The sequence below is a fragment of the Coregonus lavaretus genome, assembly GCF_964263955.1.
Source record: "Coregonus lavaretus genome assembly, chromosome: 12".
In the NCBI taxonomy this organism is placed as follows: Eukaryota; Metazoa; Chordata; class Actinopteri; order Salmoniformes; family Salmonidae; genus Coregonus; species Coregonus lavaretus.
In genome coordinates, this window is record NC_139999.1 from 15,519,315 (window position 1) to 15,542,853 (window position 23,539).

The following is a 23,539-nucleotide window of genomic DNA, read 5'->3' on the forward strand; positions in this document are numbered from 1 at the left end:
AAGCTTTATAAATATCTATCCAACTAAAATCACATTTCATAAGTCTTTCAACATGTGATGAAGAAGAAAAAATCATAAAATGCAGTGTTACAAGTGGTCCTCTGTAGCTCAGCTGGTAGAGCATGGCGCTTGTAACGCCAAGGTAGTGGGTTCGATCCCCGGGTCCACCCATACACAAAAAAAATGTATGCACGCATGACTGTAAGTCGCTTTGGATAAAAGTGTCTGCTAAATGGCATATTTTTTTTTTTTTTTTTTTAGATTGGAAACAAATACGCACTACCACAGCTATCCCCTGGTGGCACAGAGGCTTACTGAGCTGGCTGCAGGTCTGAAGATCGTATGTTCAAGATTTATGTTGTGCAGATTGTCAACATATAAAGTGTGACAAATATAGATGTTTGTATGATTAAATGCTACTCAATGTTTGTCTATATCATGTTGTTTTGGGTCTACAACACAATCCTCAAATGAGAGTTCACATTAAATCTGGAGAGGAGTATAATAGGCATGTATTCCCATATGCTTTAATAACTAGAATATTGCGATCATATTAGGTCAAACTTAAATATAAAGCATGAAACCCCTGAGAATCTGACTGCCGGAAGGTACAGTACTTATCACAGAAGGAGGCCGTTCCTTCATTTGCTAGAACAAAAGGTGTACCTACTTGTAAAATCGCAATGCTCGGCAACTTGACTTTGAGTCAATCAGAGAGCACGAACCTCCACGTGGAGGAGCCGACAGGAGTGACAAGAAAAAGGAAGGAAGTAGGCACTGTTTCCGGTCTAATCCACCCTTTTCATCACAATTGTTCTAATTAAAACAATAAAGCTGCATAATACATAAACTCAGCAAAAAAAGAAACGTCCTCTCACTGTCAACATCGTTTATTTTCAGCAAACTTTACATGTGTAAATACTTGTATGAACATAACAAGATTCAACAACTGAGACATAAACTGAACAAGTTCCACAGACATGTGACTAACAGAAATTGAATAATGTGTCCCTGAACAAAGGGGGGGGGGGGGGTCAAAATCAAAAGTAACAGTCAGTATCTGGTGTGGCACGCAGCTGCATTAAGTACTTCAGTGCATCTCCTCCTCATGGACTGCACCAGATTTGCCAGTTCTTGCTGTGAGATGTTACCCCACTCTTCCACCAAGGCACCTGCAAGTTCCCGGACATTTCTGGGGGGAATGGTCCCAGCCCTCACCATCCGATCCAACAGGTCCCAGACATGCTCAATGGGATTGAGATCCGGGCTCTTCGCTGGCCATTGCAGAACACTGACATTCCTGTCTTGCAGGAAATCACTCACAGAACGAGAAGTATGGCTGGTGGCATTGTCATGCTGGAGGTACATGTCAGGATGAGCCTGCAGGAAGGGTACCACATGAGGCAGGAGGATGTCTTCCCTGTAACGAACAGCATTGAGATTGCCTGCAATGACAACAAGCTCAGTCCGATGATGCTGTGACACACCACCCCAGACCATGACAGACCCTCCACCTCCAAATCGATCCTGCACCAGAGTACAGGCCTCGGAGTAACGCTCATTCCTTCGACGATAAATGTGAATCCGACCATCACCCCTGGTGAGACAAAACTGCAACTCGTCAGTGAAGAGCACTTTTTGCCAGTCCTGTCTGGTCCAGCGACGGTGGGTTTGTGCCCATAGGCGACGTTGTTGCCGGTGATGTCTGGTGAGGACCTGGCTTACAACAGGCCTACAAGCCCTCAGTCCAGCCTCTCTCAGCCTATTGCGGACAGTCTGAGCACTGATGGAGGGATTGTGCGTTCCTGGTGTAACTCGGGCAGTTGTTGTTGCCATCCTGTACCTGTCCCGCAGATGTGATGTTCAGATGTACCGATCCTGTGCCGGTGTTGTTACACGTGGTCTGCCACTGCGAGGACGATCAGCTGTCCGTCCTGTCTCCCTGTAGCGCTGTCTTAGGCGTCTCACAGTATGGACATTGCAATTTATTGCCCTGGCCACATCTGCAGTTCTCATGCCTCCTTGCAGCATGCTTAAGGCATGTTCACGCAGATGAGCAGGGACCCTGGGCATCTTTCTTTTGGTGTTTTTCAGAGTCAGTAGAAAAGCCTCTTTAGAGTCCTAAGTTTTCATAACTGTGACCTTAATTGCCTACCGTTTGTAAGCTGTTAGTGTCTTAACGACCGTTCCACAGGTGCATATTCATTAATTGTTTATCGTTCATTGAACAAGCATGGGAAACAGTGTTTAAACCCTTTACGATGAAGATCTGTGAAGTTATTTGGATTTTTACGAAATATCTTTGAAAGACAGGGTCCTGAAAAAGGGACGTTTATTTTTTTGCTGAGTTTATTTTTCTAGAGCAATTCTTTACATATTTTACATCTATTTAATGATTTGTGCTTGAAGAACGGATTTTTTTGTTAGGTTTGATAATGTGCACTAGCTTATTAGTAAGCTAGCTAGCTAACGTTAGCTTGCTAACTGAGCAAGGCAGTCACACACACTTCATATGAAAAGAATAGGGTGGTAAGTGCAGCACAATGCACACAACACAAATACTTTGTTTTCTTTGAGCAATGGTTTTCTTTTGTGGCTAGTAACATTATAATTAAATCACAATATATTTATTTCCATGAAACAGCTGCCTGTAGCTGGCTTCCGAAAGTCAATGCAGTGTCTTTACATTTACATTTCCTAGCTAGCACAACAGCTAGCTAGCTAGCGAATGATGCTAACTATTTAGCTAACGTTAGCCAGGTTGCCAAAAACGCACATGCATTGCCAAACAACGCTCCCGCCACCTTCTGGTTTGGAGTATTTTAACAAGGCTGAGTGGTTTACAACATCAAGGTCTTTGCTGTGTGAACACAAAAGAGATTGACTGCCGACACTCTGTTCAGAGGTGCTAAGTACTGTTGGCAGGCAAATGTTTGACAATCCTACTGGTGTGCATGGTCTCCCGAATGGCGCAGTGGTCTAAGGCACTCTCTAGTAGCTGTGCCACTAGAGATCCTGGTTTGAGTCCAGGCTCTGTCGCAGCCGGCCGCGACCGGGAGACCCATGGGTGGCGCACAATTGGTCCAAGGTAGGGGAGGGTTTGGCCGGCAGGGATGTGGGATGTTTCCCATGGGGGGCCAGTATGAAAAAAACCCATTAAAAAAACAAACATGTATGCATTCACTAACTTTAAGTCGCTCTGGATAAGAGCGTCTGCTAAATGACTAAAATGTGTCTGAGCTTTAACATTTTCGAAATGTTCTTGAAATATTCAGAGGATGTTTATTGTGTGAACATCAATGGAATAAAACAAATATGCTATGAACGTAATAAAAACATACTTTTTTAGGGAAATTGTGGAACATTGTGCAACATTGTGGGAATGTTCGGTGCAACCTCTTAAGTACAACGTGAATATCACAAGAATATTCTTGCAACATTCCAGACAACTCTCTTAACTTAATTACATGTTCTGGGAACCTTTAAAGAACTTAGACTAGGTGTTTTTGTCAACATTCTAACAACATTAAGGGAATGTCCTGTGCAACGAAACTTAAACATTGTATAAATGTCATCACAACTGAGCATATTTTGTGCTTGTAATCTCTTGTAATGTAACCACACTGTTCCCACAACCTAATTAAATGTTCTGGGAACCTTTAAAGAACTCAGAAAGGCTGTACTGTCAACACTATTGCAACATCAAAGGAATGTTTTGTGTATTATCTAAATGTCAGGACAACTGGAAAAATGTGGTGTTTTGTGAACCTTTCTCTTGTCATATCCCCACAATGTTATAATAATAATATACCATTTAGCAGACGCTTTTATCCAAAGCGACTTACAGTCATGCGTGCATACATTTTTGTGTATGGGTGGTCCCGGGAATCGAACCCACTACCTTGGCGTTACAAGCGCCGTGCTCTACCAGCTGAGCTACAGAGGACCACAACCTACATGTTCCCACAATGTTCCCACAACCTAAATAAATGTTTTATGAACTTTTAAAGAATATCAAAAAATTTGTTCTGGGAACGTTCTTGTAACATTAGGTGAATGTTTTTTGCACCCTAAAATAATCCTTGTATAATCATCCGCACAACTGAACAGTTCATATTTTGTGATGTCCCCATAATGTTCCCACCAGACATTTTGGGAACCTTTAAACATACAAAATGTTTTCTGGGAATGTTCTTGCAACATAAGGCAAATGTTTTATACAAACCATCAGCACCACTGGACATTTGTTGTGTTATGAGCACATTTGCCGCAACCTAACAAATGTTCTGGGAACTTTCACAGAACCAATTTTGGTTTGCTGGGAACATTTGAGTGAATGTGAAGAGAACATTCCAAGGATATTTCATTTTAAACATTTGTGGGAGAATAAAAAAACAAAAACATTATTGGAATGTTTTTGGGAAGTTATCATCCTAAGTTTAGATAAAACCCTAACTAGAACTTAATGGGAATCTTAGTTAATGTTCTGGGAATGTTCCCGGTTTGCTGGGTCAGCACATTATATGCCTCACACATACTGTATTTACAGTTCCGTGAAAAGTAACATGGCAGGGTTCCACCTATTGACAATGCAGTCCAGCATCCTGACAAGATTTCATCCTGCACAATACAACCTGGGACAGATGCGAGCAAACTTGTGATCTGCACATTTTTATTTTTAATTACCTCTGTGTCAAAAGCATGCCAGGTGGTCTGCGCTGAATACCATTTACAAAGTAAAAGCATGACAATTTACTTTTAAAGTTATAAAAGGTCCAGGACTCCACTAGAATACAGATCTAGAGACATTGTAATATCATTTCCTCTATGAATAGCACATTATTTTGATAGATTGTGTTTATGACAGTAAGGGCACTGGTCCAGTTTAAATAATCCACTTTTGCCTTTGTTTCCTGCAAGTTCCCATCAGAACATTAAAATACCATACAGTATGTGAGTTCAGGTAGGCGTCCGCGCTACAGCAAACAAATACAGTATATCTCAACTATCTATCTACTTGTAACAAGCTCATAGTTACACAAAGAAGGGAACCAAACAAGGACCATCAGGGAAGAACAGGGGAACATGGCAACATCCATCCATTCAAGCGTAATAGAGCCACTGCTATTGAATTAATCATCCCATGGAAACATATACCAGTGTCACAGCAGTGCAAAATACCAAATCAATCAACAACAAAACTCTCCGTTCCAAACATATCCATACGCTACAAGCAGGACATTAAATCAAAATGATCAGTTACTGTAGCTCGGTGGATATCTGTGTTGGAAACCATGGAAAAGGATTCAAACTGTCAGTTCAAGAGGGGATGACAAAACAGTAGAATAGAAAAATACATATTTTATTAATAAAACTTGATGTGTTTCAGCATTCCAGCCTTGATCCGTCTGCTTGGAAGACAGCATCATGTACAGTGGGGAAAAAAAGTATTTAGTCAGCCACCAATTGTGCAAGTTCTCCCACTTAAAAAGATGAGAGAGGAGGCCTGTAATTTTCATCATAGGTACACGTCAACTATGACAGACAAAATGAGGAAAAAAATTCCTGAAAATCACATTGTAGGATTTTTAATGAATTTATTTGCAAATTATGGTGGAAAATAAGTATTTGGTCAATAACAAAAGTTTCTCAATACTTTGTTATATACCCTTTGTTGGCAATGACACAGGTCAAAAGTTTTCTGTAAGTCTTCACAAGGTTTTCACACACTGTTGCTGGTATTTTGGCCCATTCCTCCATGCAGATCTCCTCTAGAGCAGTGATGTTTTGGGGCTGTCGCTGGGCAACACGGACTTTCAACTCCCTCCAAAGATTTTCTATGGGGTTGAGATCTGGAGACTGGCTAGGCCACTCCAGGACCTTGAAATGCTTCTTACGAAGCCACTCCTTCGTTGCCCGGGCGGTGTGTTTGGGATCATTGTCATGCTGAAAGACCCAGCCACGTTTCATCTTCAATGCCCTTGCTGATGGAAGGAGGTTTTCACTCAAAATCTCACGATACATGGCCCCATTCATTCTTTCCTTTACACAGATCAGTCGTCCTGGTCCCTTTGCAGAAAAACAGCCCCAAAGCATGATGTTTCCACCCCCATGCTTCACAGTAGGTATGGTGTTCTTTGGATGCAACTCAGCATTCTTTGTTGATTTCTTCAAACCAAGCTGCTTACCTATTGCAGATTCAGTCTTCCCAGCCTGGTGCAGGTCTACAATTTTGTTTCTGGCTTCTCTTTAGTCTTGGCCATAGTGGAGTATGGAGTGTGACTGTTTGAGGTTGTGGACAGGTGTCTTTTATACTGATAACAAGTTCAAACAGGTGCCATTAATACAGGTAACGAGTGGAGGACAAAGGAGCCTCTTAAAGAAGAAGTTACAGGTCTGTGAGAGCCAGAAATCTTGCTTGTTTGTAGGTGACCAAATACTTATTTTCCACCATAATTTGCAAATAAATTCATTACAAATCCTACAATGTGATTTTCTGGATTTATTTTTCTCAATTTGTCTGTCATAGTTGACGTGTACCTATGATGAAAATTACAGGCCTCTCTCATCTTTTTAAGTGGGAGAACTTGCACAATTGGTGGCTGACTAAATACTTTTTTTCCCCACTGTACGTAGGTATACAGTGTAACTGAAGGGCACCAGCAGCGTAACCACTATGCAAATGCAGGGCACTTTGTTTGACAAGCAACAACACCTCTTTGTGTATATGTAAACCATGACGAGACGTACCAGACACTGTGCACACAGTCCTGCTGTCAGAGTCGTGCCACCAGAGTGGTGCAGCCACTGTGTCACCTAATGGGTGACCCCTGTCTGGATCAGGACTGTCTGACTGACCCGACGCCACCCAGCCACACCCCTCACCCACACACACACCGCTCTCCTGTCACTGTTAGCAGGAGGCTGGCTTAACACTTTGTCCCAGAAAAGCGTGGATATATGTCAGCAGACAGTGACTGGTATGGTCACCCACAGAGGGCGAAAAGTGCTTGATTAGCACCCAGATTCTGCACAGCGAGTGGCATGTAGGGCGCCTCCAAGCACTGGCCAAGCCAATTTTACCTCCAGTCCTCACACTGGTTTTGTTTGTGCAGATATCTAAAGTGTGATTAAACCAGGGGTTATATGTCTGGGAGATGACTGGAATGAGTGGGAACCTTTACTGAATATAGGCCTACAGGAGTCTACATCGGATGCAGGTACTGTAGGTAAACAGACAGATATGATACTTCATATTTTCTCCAGATGCACTTTCAACCCAAAGCTGGAGATAAATGTTAACAGTCAAGGAGGGATTCTGTAACAGTGAGGAATAGAATCAATATGACCAGAGATATAATATAAAGTTACAAAGCCGGACCAGGTAAACATACAGTAATCATAGCCAGGGGTGTCTGGCATTAGCTCTTTATCAATACTACAACAACCGTTCCTCCAGGGTACCATACCTGAACAAATCCTACAGCAACCCTAGTGCTTAGGCAATCAACCCCTCCACACAGAGAGGGATCAGACAATAAAGAGAGAGATAGTTACATTACCTGTGGCTCTCTCGTAGAGCCTCGCTGCCCTTCCTCCAGGAGATCACGCCCCAGGGGGACATCTTGGGCCGGCACTCGATCAGCACGTCTCCTCCCTCCTTCACCATGGTGGGGCTCCTCAGCTGGTTCTGGGAGAAATCTGGGGCAACAGCTGAGACAAGATATGCATGTTAAAAACCCAACACTTCGCTGCCCTTTTACTTTCTTTTATCTAACTTTCAACATGTATTACATGAGCATAAAGACATGAGTTTATCCTGAAAACATGACCTGAACTTGGAAAACCTGAGGGCCTTAGTATAGTGGGCCCAGAGTCGTTCCTGGTGATGTCGTGTTGTCCAAAAGCCCCCAACATATACAGCAAGGGAAAATGAGACTCCCAATTGTCAAGGCCTAGAGATAGTCATTGGGAGTATCTCAATTGCATTTCCTTGACTCCTCGTGTCCTCTCTCCTTGCCTCCTTCTTAAAACCCAGAAGGTCAGAAGGGAGGGACCTCTGGCTTTCTCATCCAATGGGTTTGTGAAGGAGGTGAGGAGAGAGGACATGAGGAGATAAGCAAATGCAATTGAGATTCTCCCATTGTCATTGGCCATTCAGTAGCTAAAGGAGGTCTCAGCCAGGGTAGAAAAGGCTAAAGGAGATGAATAAACTCCTCACTGCAGCTTATATGAATAGGCCAAGAGAGTCAAAGGCAGACATACTGAAAAAGCACAAAACTAAAATAATGACATTTATTATTATCTGTATAACCCCTAAATGGTTTAATAACAGTAGCTAAGCATGTATAAATCGTGGCTGTTTTGAACACATCCTCACATGGCTGCTGGTTACTTCAAAGTAAGGCGTGTACTGTGTGCGTGATGTTGAGCAGAAATGTCAGGGAAGGTAGGAGAGTACTACACTGCACTCCTTAATTAACAGGGAATCATTTTCTCTGCTAAGAAAAACAAAGGAAAAATGTCATGTCCTTTAATTTTTCAGCTCGAATTAGTTCTATCATGATAATTTCCTTTTCACTCCTGGATCATCCCTCCCCGTGCTTTTATAAAGCACTTCAATTAGTGCATTTCTGCCAGGGACTGTCAATTATGTTTTTACCTCCTCCACGTTCAATTTCACCTGAGCACTTTGGCTGTGTTGGATCTAATTCCAATCAATGACAAAACAATGATCAAGCGTGATGGGAGATGGGTTGGTGAGTGAGAGCTGGAGGCCAGCCCTGACAGGACTGACAGGGCATATGGGTGGGACTGGGGAGCACAGTGGCATGGCCATACATCAACAGCAGTCCAGTGCATTCATCTTGTAAAGAATGCTTTTTAATTAGGGGGAAATCACAGAGACGCTGGAGGTCACACTACAGTGGTAGGGAATGGAAAAATAAACGTAGCAATGACACTAAAACATGCACACAACAAACAAACATGTGCATACTGTACTACACCCTTAGAAAAAAAGGTGCTACCTTCGGCTGTCCCCATAGGAAAACCCTTTGAAGAACCCTTTTTGGTTCCAGGTAAAATCCTTTTGGGTTCCATGTAGAACCCTTTCTAGAACCCTTGTAGAACCCTTTCTACAGAGGGTTCTACATGGAACCCAAAAGGGTTCTACCTGGAACCAAAAAGTGTTCAACCTGGAACCAAAAAGAGTTATTCAAAGGGTTCTCCTATGGGGACAGCCGAAGAACCCCTTTGGATCCCTTTTTTCTAAGAGTGTACATACAATACATGTATGCAGGCAGTCAGGCAGGCACACCCACATACATCCAACCTTGTATTGCTTACCTATGACTCTGAGCTCTGCATTGGAGTAGACCTCCCCATGTTTGTTTCCAGCCACACATTGATACATTCCAATGTCGGACAGCGTCAGCTGGCTGATTGACAACGCTCCATTGGCAACTTGTATGCGCTCCTATGAACAGAGAGACAGAGACATGCCCTTTGATATACCTTATTCTGATTGCTCATTTACATAAAAGCATGCAGCCAATGTGCCAGTGAATTATAGTGTGGCAGTGACGGACGTGGCAATGAATCTAGGTTTTCATCACTAATGGAGGAGGGAAAGGGCTGGGTGGAAGGAGTCAGGCTACCAGAAAATGACCATAATCAATCTGCATGTTTATGAGAGTAAAATAAAACCATGCCCTATGTATATCACTGGCTTCACCACTGGGCCAGTTTCCCCTTCAGCACAAGGACTGGATGTGAGGAATAGGAATATCTTAACATCAGAGCTATACTGCATTGTGAAAATGGGTTTCCTGATAGGTATCCCCTATACATACTAAGTACTGTACACTGTTATGTACACCGCAGATCACACACTGTACTGGGCCACCATTGAATAGTAGATTCCTGCCTCAGTGGTGAAGAAGATATAGCTCTGTTGTGACTAGTCCATCAAAATAAACAGGCTTATTAGCCCAGATGGGCTTAATGCACTCAAACCCAGACACTTAGCTACTTTATCTTCAAGGAATTTAAGTACGAATATATATATTTATTTCCAGAACGGCATTATAACCGTTTTTAAGGAAGGGATTTTTGGCAGTGCACTTTGTGACATTTCTATTCTGCATTCTGCCATTCATCTCCTCTGTTTTCCAAAGGCTCACCCTTAATGTCATTAGAGCACATTTCCATAGGGGTGTCGGCTCGGCTCAGGTTTGGCACAGCCGTGACTCCAGGCAGTCTGAAGGGATTAAGGTACTGTCATATGAAAAGAGGAGCTGTCCTCATTGAAACATCAGTAGCTAATCCCGTGTTTGAGCAGGTTGCGTGGTGAATTTCCATAATGCTCAGTGGCTCATAGCTAGTTGGATGCACAGGGGCGAATGTGCCTGCTGGCAGGAGCGGCAGAATGGTGGTGGCGTATATCAGTCGGTGAGTAGAAATCACTCAGTTTACGGGCTGCTATTAATTAAGCATGACGTTCCTCTTACAACAGCAGTTTTCCATGCAGGGACCTTGGGGGACCATCTGCATGCCTTACGCTGAATGGAAATGATTGGCAATGTCATTGCCAACACAACCAGGTTACTTCACTTGAAATAGGACAGTATAAACAACAAGCCACTTGTTTCGATTAATGTCACAAACAAATGACTGTTATGGCGGTTTTTGAGATGCATTGAATTTCTCGTTTTTGATTATCGTCCATTTCTGCAGGTATGAGAAATGCATTAACATGATAACTATTCATAGCCTATTGTGTACCCATGCACTTTAGCGCCGGGCCAAACTTGGGAAGTTATTTGCAAAAATTAAGGTAATATCATAAGCCATTGCAGTCAGCTCATATGTCCAAATGAGCAGGACAAGCAGAAAAGGTCCCTATTGATTTACTGTAATGAATCACACGAAATGGTATATCTTCCCCTTTCCTGCCCTCCCTCCATGACTGACCTTTAGTTATCAGATTGATGAAGCTGCACTGGTTGGTGGTGACATTTCAAACAATGTAATACTTCTGCTTGATTAATCTATTTATACAAGTGCATTACTAATCCACCCATTTATGTCCATATTAAGGAAATCCTAGTCCATGAGAATGAACACATCGATGTGTCTCACCTTTTATCACAGATACACTCAGAGGCATCAGATACAGATGGTCCCCAAATCTGTCCAGTCGAACTAGAAGTGTTAGAATTATATGGTACACTCTTTAGAAAAAAAGGTGCTATCTAGAACCTTAAAGGGTTCTTCGGGTGTCCCCATAGGAGAACCCTTTGCAGAACCCTTTTTAGTTGCAGGTTGAACCCCTTTGGTTCCAGGTAGAATCCTTTTGGGTTCCATGTAGAACCCTTTCTACAGAGGGTTGAACATGGAACACAAAAGGGTTCTACCTGGAACCAAAAATTGTTATCCTATGGGGACAGCCGAAGAACCCTTTTGTAAACCTTTTTTCTAAGAGTGTATGGAAATAAAAACAACTTTGAGTAAAATAATCCCTCAAACAGATGGGGGTAAATGTGTTACCTAATCTAATCCTTTCTTTCACCAACTGATAAAACAATACAAACCATTCCAGCAGACCTTGTAAAGGTTTTTAATAAAATGTGATGCAATGACTAGACAGATTGTTAATTATGCACAGCTGAAGGCAACCCTAATCTGGCTTTATGGGGAAAGGAGAGAGACAGAGCCTGCTGCTGCTGTTTGGAGCATCGCCTCTGGTAACAATAAAACAGGCCTGCGTCTCACATTTCTACTGCATATATAACATTGAAGGAATGATCGATACCCTCTGTTTTGTTTGTGACCATTTTGTATAATGAAGAACATTTACATAAAGTCTGTTTATTTATTTCGTCCAAGCTGTGCCTGAGTGCTCACCATCAATCTCCAGCAAATAACCTGGCCACGTACTGTAGCACAGGGGACCTGGCTCGCACCCATTGAGGTATATTGAATCATATTTCCACAAAGCCATAATGGATATTTCACTCTGACCACTGTACTTTTATGAGCTGAACAAATAACCTTGCAGTTGCAGTCTACACTGTACCGCAGGGTTCTTCAATTCCGGTCCTGGAGGGCCGAAACACTTCTGTTTTTTATTTCTACCTGGTAGTTAATTGCACTCACCTGGTGTCCCAGGTCTGAATTAGCCCCTGATTAGAAGGAGAGGATGAAAAACAGAGGTGTTTCGGCCCTCCAGGACCGGAATTGAAGAACCCTGCGGTACAGTATCTAGGAAGTGTTCAGCTCTCATTATTGTGCTCATGATGGGTAATCTGAGAGAGGCACGTGGCTATAGTACAGTAGGTATAAGATGCACGGTAGTCAATGTGTTTTTATAAAATGGGTTGTTTGGATCCTGGATGCTGATTGGTTGATAGCTGGGAGTTGTTGCATCACAATCCCTGCATTCCACAGGTAATGACCATGAACAGTTCCATTAGATTTATCAATGTGCATCCACTGTCCCACAGACCAGCCAGTCAATTTACTGTATAACTTAATCTCCCCTGGAAAATACATCTAGACAATATTTCCCCATGCTACTAGCCTGCATTTGGTTTGGTAGAGGGGGGGTTAATATAAGCCTAGCTGTGTGCCTATCCGACCTGTGCAACATGTTGCAGTTATTTTTTTGCTATCTGCACCGTGCAATGTATATGAATGTGGCGATACTGACAGCTTCTTTGATCAAGGCGAACTAGCACCGCTAGTTTAAGACCATGCTTAGCCATTGTTCTCTCTCTTTCATCTGGTCTTAACAAGAGGTGGTCACAGTTGTTTTATACGGGTATCCTTGATTTATTTGGCGTGGGCTATGGCCAAACAGTAGCCTGTGTTGAGTTTGGTTAATAATCCGGGAATTCGTAAACTCAAACCTCTGTCTGGAGAATTGCTCATTTATGATCTAGCTAGGTCATTACAATATTTTGCTGTCATTTCAGCTGCTTGATGTAATTGTGTGTTAGCTTTAGTTGGCTGGCTAGCAAAGGAGAAGTAACGTTAGCTTAGCTATCCTCCATAGCTATATTATTGACTCGACAATCAGCTGGTTGTTGCCTATTTCTAAATTATTTATTAAATCATTATTTATTGAAGTTCTTGTCTCTCGTCATCATTGAACCTCTGCTAGCTAGCTACATGCCAATAATTTGTTTACATGGATTGAATAAAATGAACAACTGGGTCAAAACATGAGAATAGAATTAACAACTAGCCTGTTTTGTTAGCAACTTCAGAACCTCATCACTAACAACTGTCGTTATTGTTTTTCATGAAAATATGTTGTTAATATTTTTTTTTAACATGCTGACAACCATTTTATAAAAGCAATAATGCCCTTGAACCGCCTTGAGCCTAAGAAAGAACAGCCCTTATCATGAGCTATCACACGATAATCCCCAGGTTCTCATGCGTTATTGCTCAAATAACTGGCTAGCTACAGTAGATCTAGGATGCACAATAGTCAGTATGTTTATAAGGCGCTGGCTACAGCATATCTAGGATGTGTTTAGGATGATGTTAGTGTGTTTATAAGGGGCTCTCCTCCCTTTTCTCTGTTGGTGGTACAGGAGTAATGACTGCACTCTGGGAAGAGAGATTTTTCCAGAAGATTACGACGCTCTAAAACCAGCATAAAATTGTTTGCAGTTTGGTCTCTTAACAAACCAGAGCCAAGTAGACACTTTCAGGATAATCAAAATCCTGTTTGATAAGTGGTGTTCTGTGGAACTGAACAGTTTATAGCCATGCTCTAAAGGAATAAAGGTGATATCTAGCCAAATTGTGTTTAGATCTCTTTGTTTTTACTACCAAGTAAACCATGGACCCATATACTGGGAAAGAAGGCTGAACAAACCAAGTGGGTACACACTGCATTTGTAAGCCACAACCTCCCGAGTGGCGCAGTGGTCTAAGGCACTGCATCGCAGTGCTAGCTGTGCCTCTAGAGATCCTGATTCGAATCCAGGCTCTGTCGTAGCCGGCCGTGACCGGGAGACCCATGGGGCGGCGCACAATTGGCCCAGCGTCGTCTATGGTAGGGGAGGGAATGACCGGCAGGGATGTAGCTCAATTGGTAGAGCATGGTGTTTGCAACGTCTGGGTTGTGGGTTCGATTCCCACTGGGGTATGAAAAGAAGTATAAAAAAATAATGTATGCACTCACTAACTGTAAGTCGCTCTGGATAAAAGCGTCTGCTAAATGACGTAAATGTAAAATGTAAGGTTTATAACAGCAATTGAAGTTCATAAAACTATCTGCATTGAGTGTGCTAGTGAAATGAGAATGGTGTCTGTTCTGCATGATGGATTTCTATCTGAACACTCTGTAACGTTACATCCGCCTGAATCAGCACAGATTTGGAGCATCTATACATTAGGTAAAGAGATAAATCAAACTTGACCAAAACAATGGAAATGCAATGGAAACACGTGGGGGAAAGATGCCGTAGGGGAAATCTCCTGAATCTCCTCATTGCCCCCCAGCAAAACATTAGCCTACATTTACGCTATTGTATAAATGTCTATTTCACACTATGTTGAGGTAAAAATCGGAGTATCCTGCTTGTATAGATGTCAACCCCAATACATGTTCATGTCATCGTCACCAATACGCTGCATTACAGTTAAAAACGACTTTGACTACCACCACTGATTTCTATACGCTAGCCATCTAATTTGAACGGGAGTTAGCATTTAGCAGTCACTTCTTCTAAACCTGAAAAGTGACAACTTCTAAATGTTATGCATCGGATTTTAGCAACCACATTGTGGGCCTGTTACAATACATCAATCATTACGGATTTGATGAATATCCACTTTGTTAGATCAGATTTGCTGAATGTGCGCCAATCCAGCATTCTTCCTCTATCCCCCACGGTCTGCATTCCATTGATCTCTTTAATGTATCTATACAATCTATACCCTTTACTCCATATAGGTCTCACCTCCAGTGACTCCAGGTTCTCTCCGTTCTTCATCCACCTATAGGAGGGCTTGGGCTTCCCGGTGGCCTTGCATTCCCACACCAGAGAGTCATCAATGGGCTTCTGCACATCCTCAGGTTTCTCTATCAGATGTGGAGGGGCTGCATGGTCAAAACAACATTGCAGTGAATTAGAACATTCTCATACAGCTCATATATCTCACAGGTAGCATTTACTCCTCATATTTCTAAAATAATGTACAGTATTTTAATGTACTGCCCCATACAGTGGGGAAAAAAAGTATTTAGTCAGCCACCAATTGTGCAAGTTCTCCCACTTAAAAAGACGAGAGAGGCCTGTAATTTTCATCATAGGTACACGTCAACTATAAAAAATCCTGAAAATCTTGTGATCATTTTGACCCCACGGGGTGAGATCTTGCGTGGAGCCCCAGATCGAGGGAGATTATCAGTGGTCTTGTATGTCTTCCATTTCCTAATAATTGCTCCCACAGTTGATTTCTTCAAACAAAGCTGCTTACCTATTGCAGATTCAGTCTTCCCAGCCTGGTGCAGGTCTACAATTTTGTTTCTGGTGTCCTTTGACAGCTCTTTGTTCTTGGCCATAGTGGAGTTTGGAGTGTGACTGTTTGAGGTTGTGGATATGTGTCTTTTATACTGATAACAAGTTCAAACAGGTGCCATTAATACAGGTCACTCTAATAATGTTTACATATTTTTGCTTTACTCATCTGATATGTATATACTGTATTCTATTCTCCTGTATTTTAGTCTTTATAAACGGCCTAATATTTCTAATATTTCTATATTCCTTAATTCCATTATTTTACTTTTAGGTTGTGTGTATTGTTGTGAATTGTTAGATATACTGCACTGTTGGAGCTAGAAACACAAGCATTTAGCTACACACGCAATAATATCTGCTAAACTTGTGTATGTGACAAATAATATTTGATTTGATTTGAAATTTGATTTGATTGGACATGATTTGGAAAGGCACACACCTGTCTGTATAAGGTCCCACAGTTGACAGTGCATGTCAGAGCAGAAACCAAGCCATGATGTCCAAGGAATTGTCCATAGAGCTGCAAGACAGGATTGTGTCGAGGCACAGATCTAGGGAAGGGTACCAAAACATTTCTGCAGCATTGAAGGTCACCAAGAACACAGTGTCCTCCATCATTCTTAAATGGAAGAAGTTTGGAACCACCAAGACTCTTCCTAGAGCTGGCCGCCCAGCCAAACTGAGCAATCGGGGGAGAAGGGCCTAGGTCAGGGAGGTGACCAAGAACCCAATGGTCACTGTGACAAAACTCCAGAGTTCCTCTGTGGAGATGGGAGAACCTTCAAGAAGGACAACCATCTCTGCAGCACTCCACTAATCAGGCCTTTATGGTAGAGTGGCCAGACGGAAGCCACTCCTCAGTAAAAGGCACATGACAGCCCACTTGGAGTTTGCCAAAAGGCACCTAAAGGACTCTGACCAAAACAAAATTCTCTGGTCTGATGAAACCAAGATTTAACTCTTTGGCCTGAATGCCATGTGTCACATCTGGGGGAAACCTGGCACCATCCCTACAGTGAAGCATGGCGATGGCAGCATCATGCTGTGGGGATGTTTTTCAGCGGCAGGGACTGGGAGACTAGTCAGGATCGAGGGAAAGATGAACGGAGCAAAGTACAGAGAGATCCTTGATGAAAACCTGCTCCAGAGCGCTCAGGACCTCAGACTGGGGCGAAGGTTCACCTTCCAACAGGACAACGACCCTAAGAACACAGCCAAGACAACGCAGGAGTGGCTTCAGGACAAGTCTCTGAATGTCCTTGAGTGGCCCAGCCAGAGCCAAGACTTGAAACCAATCGAACATCTCTGGAGAGACCTGAGAATAGCTGTGCAGCGACGCTCCCCATCCAACCTGACAGAGTTTGAGAGGACCTGCAGAGAACAATGGGAGATACTCCCCAAATACAGGTGTGCCAAGCTTGTAGCGTCATACCCAAGAAGACTCGAGGCTGTAATCGCTGCCAAAGGTGCTTCAACAAAGTACTGAGCAAAGGGTCTGAATAATTATGTAAATGTGATATTTCCATTTTTGTTATTTTTAATAAATTTCCAAAAAACAACAACCTGTTTTTGCTTTGTCATTATGGGGTATTGTGTGTTGATTGATGAGGGGGGAAAAAACTATTTAATCCCTTTCAGAACTAGGCTGTAACATAACAAAATGTGGAAAAAGTCAAGGGGTCTGAATACTTTCCTAATGCACTGTATATAATTATACTGATCCTATGCTAAAATACATTTGAGTTATCTATATCAGTAGCCCATACAGATGTAGGATCTTAATTTGAGCCAGTTTGCTACAGCAGGAAAATAATCCTGCAGCAACTGGAAATGTGAATTATTATGTGGATTATAATTATGGACATGTTTGAAGGTCTTGATACATTTTTCAAGTCTGAAATTTCAAAGTGGAAATTACCAACTTCAGAAGCCGTTTTAAACCTCAAATACACTACAGGTTCTCCTGCAACAGTGATCAAATTAAGATCCTACAGCTGTATAATGAACCTAACACTTGGATAGTCATGTACCATTTACTCCATCTGCTGTATTTTTAGGTTATTCTACTTATGTCCAAGCATAAACTCAATTTGCATTGCATTGCAAATTGACCTTATGCTTGGACAGATGTACAACCTAAAAATACAGTAGATGGAGTAAATGGTACATGACTATCCAAGTGTTAGGTTTGTTAATACAAGCCAGATGTACTAGTGTGTCCATGGGTGAAAAAAAAAAGGTGCTATCTAGAACGAAAAAAGGGTTATTCGGCTGTCCCCATAGGTGAACCCTTGGTAGAACCCTTTTTGGTTCCAGATAGAACCTTTTCCACAAAATCCTTTTGGAACCCTTTTTTATAGGAGTGTACAGTACAGTGCCATAAAATACATCTCCCAAAACCATTTAAATAAATTATGGTGTAATTATACAGGAGCTGCATTGATTCCTACTCTATCTTCCAAGTAACTCATGACTGGTTAATTAATTAGCGAGGGGTAAAATGAGGAACATAAAACTCCAGATTTACTATAATCGTAACTATCCATGTTGTGGATGATGCTATCATCCTCTATCACACCAGGTCATTGTCACACCGTACGTTTCCATTACCCAGAACCTAAATAATGCCATACTCCCCGACTGACATGTGAGGTGATTTATCTGTAATAGTACATACAAATCCAACTTAATTGTGTTCCTGATTCAGCTCCGCTTGCTTTCAAGAACTTCAAGATGAAACAGTGAGAAATCCAATACTAATTGCTAATGTATCCCTATCCCTTCTGTGTGTATTTGATGTGATGCATGTGTGTGTGAGAGAGAGAAAAGAGAGAGAGAAAGAAAAAGGAAGAGAGGAAAAAAAGAAAAAGAGTGTGTTTGTGTGGTCTGTGGGTCTGTGTGTTTGTGTGGTCTGTGGGTCTGTGTATTTGTGTGGTCTGTGGGTCTGTGTGTTTGTGTGGTCTGTGGGTCTGTGTGTTTGTGTGGTCTGTGGATCTGTGCGTCTGTGTGTTTGTGTGGTCTGTGGGTCTGTGGGTCTGTGAGTTTGTGTGGTCTGTGGGTCTGTGTGATGTGTGATCTGTGGGTCTGTGTGGTCTGTGGGTCTGTGTGTTTGTGTGGTCTGTGGGTCTGTGGGTCAGTGTGTTTGTGTGGTCTGTGGGTCTGTGGGTCTGTGTGTTTGTGTGGTCAGTGGGTCTGTGTGTTTGTGTGGTCAGTGGGTCTGTGTGTTTGTGTGGTCTGTGGGTCTGTGTGTTTGTGTGGTCTGTGGGTCTGTGTGTTTGTGTGGTATGTGGGTCTGTGTGTTTGTGTGGTCTGTTGGTCTGTGTGTTTGTCAGGTCTGTGGGTCTGTGTGTTTGTGTGGTCTGTGGGTCTGTGTGTTTGTGTGGTCTGTGGGTCTGTGTGTTTGTGTGGTCTGTGGGTCTGTTTTTTTTTGTGGTCTGTGTGTTTGTGTGGTCTGTGGGTCTGTGTGTTTATGTGGTCTGTGGGTCTGTGTGTTTGTGTGGTCTGTGGGTCTGTGTGTTTGTCAGGTCTGTGGGTCTGTGTGTTTGTGTGGTCTGTGGGTCTGTGTCTTTGTGCTGTTTGTGGGTCTGTGTGTTTGTGTAGTCTGTGGGTCTGTGTGTTTGTGTGGTCTGTGGGTCTGTTTGTTTGTGTGGTCTGTGGGTCTGTGTATTTGTGTGGTCTGTGGGTCTGTGTGTTTGTTTAGTCTGTGGGTCTGTGTGTTTGTGTGGTCTGTGCATCTGTGTTTTTGTGTGGTCTGTGGGTCTGTGTGTTTGTGTGGTATGTGGGTCTATGTATTTGTGTGGTCTGTGGGTCTGTGTGTTTGTTTAGTCTGTGGGTCTGTGTATTATTGTGGTCTGTGGGTCTGTGTGATTGTGTGGTCTGTGTGTTTGTGTGGTCTGTTGGTCTGTGTGTTTGTGTGGTCTGTGGGTCTGTGTGTTTCTGTGGGTCTGTGTGTTTGTGTGGTCTGTGGGTCTGTGGGTTTGTGTGGTCTGTGGGTCTGTGTGTTTTTGTGGTCTGTGGGTCTGTGTGTTTGTGTGGTCTGTGGGTCTGTGTATTTGTGTGGTCTGTGGGTCTGTGTGTTTGTGTGGTCTGTGGGTCTGTGTGTTTGTGTGGTCTGTGGATCTGTGCGTCTGTGTGTTTGTGTGGTCTGTGGGTCTGTGGGTCTGTGTGTTTGTGTGGTCTGTGGGTATGTGTGATGTGTGATCTGTGGGTCTGTGTGGTCTGTGGGTCTGTGTGTTTGTGTGGTCTGTGGGTCTGTGGGTCAGTGTGTTTGTGTGGTCTGTGGGTCTGTGGGTCTGTGTGTTTGTGGGTCTGTGTTTTTTGTGGTCTGTGTGTTTGTGTGGTCTGTGGGTCTGTGTGTTTGTGTGGTCTGTGGGTCTGTGTGTTTGTGTGGTATGTGGGTCTGTGTGTTTGTCAGGTCTGTGGGTCTGTGTGTTTGTGTGGTCTGTGGGTCTGTGTCTTTGTGTTGTTTGTGGGTCTGTGTGTTTGTATGGTCTGTGGGTCTGTGTCTTTGTGTGGTTTGTGGGTCTGTGTGTTTGTGTGGTCTGTGGGTCTGTGTGTTAGTGTGGTCTGTGGGTTTGTGTGTTTGTGTGGTCTGTGGGTCTGTATGTTTGTGTGGTCTGTGGGTCTGTGTGTTTGTGTGGTCTGTGGGTCTGTGTATTTGTGTGGTCTGTGGGTCTGTGTGTTTGTTTAGTCTGTGGGTCTGTGTGTTTGTGTGGTCTGTGGGTCTGTGTTTTTGTGTGGTCTGTGGGTCTGTGTGTTTGTGTGGTATGTGGGTCTGTGTATTTGTGTGGTCTGTGGGTCTGTGTGTTTGTTTAGTCTGTGGGTCTGTGTATTCGTGTGGTCTGTGGGTCTGTGTGATTGTGTGGTCGGTGTGTTTGTGTGGTCTGTTGGTCTGTGTGTTTGTGTGGTCTGTGGGTCTGTGTGTTTCTGTGGGTCTGTGTGTTTGTGTGGTCTGTGGGTCTGTGTGTTTGTGTGGTCTGTGGGTCTGTGTTGTCTGTGGTCTCTGGGACTGTGTGGTCTGTGTGTTTGTGTGGTCTGTGGGTTTGTGTGGTCTGTGTGTTTGTGTTGTCAGTGGGTCTGTGTGTTTGTGTATTCTGATTGTCTGTGTGTGTTGCTGGGTATTAAGAGGGTAGCCATTGTGTGTTTTGGACATGAAGTTCCCCATACGAGATAGCAGAGAGAGAGTGGTACTCTGAGACTCCGTTATCACCAGTCATTTAGCATCACATCCATGCCAGTGCATTCTAACAGAGGATCCTTGTGGCCATGCTCCACCCTCTCCACCTCCCAGGACCCCATTGTTGTTGATGTTTTTTAGCCCTGTCAAGGCCGCTCACTCCATCCCTCACCCACTGTGAACGTATCGACTCTCAGTCACAGATCACCAAATGAAAGCATGCAGCCCATCCCTGGCTGCATCAGGCCCGGTGTGAACACAATCAGCCCAAACGTTTCAAATCAACCAGCTAAATCAAAGGGGGAGATTGGGGATAGGCGAAAGGGGAAAGGGGAATCAGAGAAAAGGACATTGAGTTTTTATGTGCAGTATCTTGAGATACTATTTATTGTAGGAAAGTATTAAATAAACTGCAGAGGCAAATTGTTGATTAAAATAGAGAAATCAGTGGCAGTCTATATGCATATTTAGTTGTATTCATCTTCAGAGTAGGCTACCTTTTAGAATGCAAATTATCCCTGATCATTAGACCCTGTCACGGATTCAGCCAAGGCTGCCCCTCCTCCTTGCTCGGGCAGGCTTCGGCGTTCGTCGTCCCCGGAGTACTAGCTGCTACCGATCTATGTTTCTGTGTTTGACTTGTTTGGTCTTTATTGTGTACACCTGTTTCCCATTATGTTGTATTGTCTTCCCTATATAACCCTCTGTCTTTAATTGTGTGTTGTGTGTGATTGTATTCGTCATCGGCAGCAGTTCGTGTGCGGGTTGTTTTCCTCCCTGTGTGGAGGTTGTTTATACTCTGGTTACTTTTGAGTAAAGTACGTTTCCAGTAAGCTCTGTGTCCTGCATTTGACTTCGCCTACCGCATTCACTGACGCTCTGACAGAATCACACACCTGACATGGAGTCAGCAGGAGCAGCGGTGCCAGCAGGATCAATGGAAGAACGCGTACAACAACAAGCGGCCATGATCCAGTAGTGAACACCATGGAGCGATGGGAGAGAGGAGGTCTGCCTACACCTCCTCCGATTACACCCCCACCATCATCGATACCCATCACTTCACCTCCGGGGTCCAGTGGGATTCGGCTCTCGCTCCCGAGGGCTTATGATGGCACAGCTGCCGGGTGTCAGGGTTTCCTGCTCCAGGTCGAACTCTACCTGGCAACCATCCACCCGGCCCCCTCGGGATACGAGAGCGTGTCCGCCCTCATCTCCTGTCTGTCCGGCAAGGGGCTCGAGTGGGCCAACGCCGAGTGGGGGGGAATAGACGCTGCTACTGTCAACTCTGCGGAGTTCACCCGCCGCTTTAGGGGGGTATTCGATCATCCACCAGAAGGAAAAGCGGCGGGTGAGCGTCTATTCCACCTCAGACAGGGGAGGTGGAGCGCGCAGGAATTCGCACTGGACTTTAGGACTCTGGCTGCCAACGCGGGATGGAATGAGAGGGCCCTCATCGACCACTACCGATGTAGCTTGAGGGAGGACGTGCGTCGGGAATTGGCCTGCAGGGACACCAACCTAAGCCTGGACCAACTGGTGGACATGTCGATTCGCCTGGATACCCTGTTGGCTACCCGCGCACGTCCATTCTATCCCCCAGCACTTCCGAGCCGACCCCTATGGAGCTCGGAGGTGCTGGTATGAGGGAGACCAGGAGAAGGGCCGTCCCATGCACCAACTGTGGCCGCAGAGGACACACTGCTGGTCGGTGCTGGGGAGGGCCTCCCAGGAGTCGAGGCGGTAGGCAGCGCACTGATGAGCCATTCCAGGTGAGTAGGCACCCAACTCACCCAGAGCTCCCTGTTGCGCATATGTGTATTAATGTTGTGTTTCCCGAGGTTTCTCCTCATTCCCAGTATAAGGCGCTAGTCGATTCAGGCGCAGCTGGGAATTTTATAGATCGTCAGTTTACCTATAAGTTAGGGATTCCTATTGTTCCAGTTGATGTGCCCTTCCCTATCCATGCCCTAGATAGCCGCCCCTTGGGGTCAGGTTGATTAGGGAGGTCACAGCGCCTCTCAGGTTGAAAACGCAGGAGGGCCATGAGGAGATAATTAGTTTGTATCTGATTGATTCTCCTGTGTTTCCCGTGGTGTTGGGGCTTCCCTGGTTAACTTCTCATGACCCCAACATTTCATGGCAACAGAGGGCTCTCGAGGGATGGTCTGATCAGTGCTTGGGGAGGTGTGTAGGTGTTTCCGTAGGGGCAACGATGGTGGAAAGTCCGAACCAAGTTCCCACCATGCACATTCCGCCTGAATATGCCGATTTGGCGCTCTCCTTCTGTAAAAAGAAGGCTACTCAATTACCACCCCATCGACAGGGGGATTGTGCGATAAACCTCCAAGTAGGCGCTGCGCTTCCCCGAAGTCATGTGTATCCTCTATCTCAGGAGGAGACGGCGGCTATGGAGACATATGTCACCGAATCTCTGAGACAGGGATACATACGGCCGTCCACTTCCCCTGCGTCATTGAGTTTCTTTTTTGTGAAGAAGAAGGATGGTGGTTTACGCCTGTGCATTGACTACCGTGGTCTCAATCAGATCACAATCAAATACAGCTATCCACTCCCTCTGATTGCTAGTATGACGGAGTCATTACACGGGGCGCGCTTCTTCACAAAATTGGATGTCAAGAGCGCGTACAACCTGGTGCGTATTAGGGAGGGAGATGAGTGGAAGACAGCATTTAGTACCACCTCGGGCCACTATGAGTACCTCGTCATGCCATACGGTTTGATGAATGCTCCTTCAGTCTTCCAATCGTTTGTGGATTAGATTTTCCAGGACTTGCATGGACAGGGTGTAGTGGTT

General features: G+C 44.1%; 1 protein-coding gene across 1 annotated transcript in view; it reads right to left on the reverse strand.

Moving 5' to 3' along the window:
- LOC311139011 (contactin-4-like) overlaps nt 1-23,539 on the reverse strand; it is a 217,979-nt gene that overhangs the window by 41,607 nt on the left and 152,833 nt on the right. The window contains exons 9-11 of the mRNA XM_084173839.1: nt 14,982-15,121; nt 9,349-9,478; nt 7,563-7,713 (exon numbers count right to left, since the gene is read on the reverse strand). Of these exons, the coding sequence (XP_084029965.1) occupies nt 7,563-7,713; nt 9,349-9,478; nt 14,982-15,121 (421 nt within the window). The remainder of the gene's footprint in view (nt 1-7,562; nt 7,714-9,348; nt 9,479-14,981; nt 15,122-23,539) is intronic.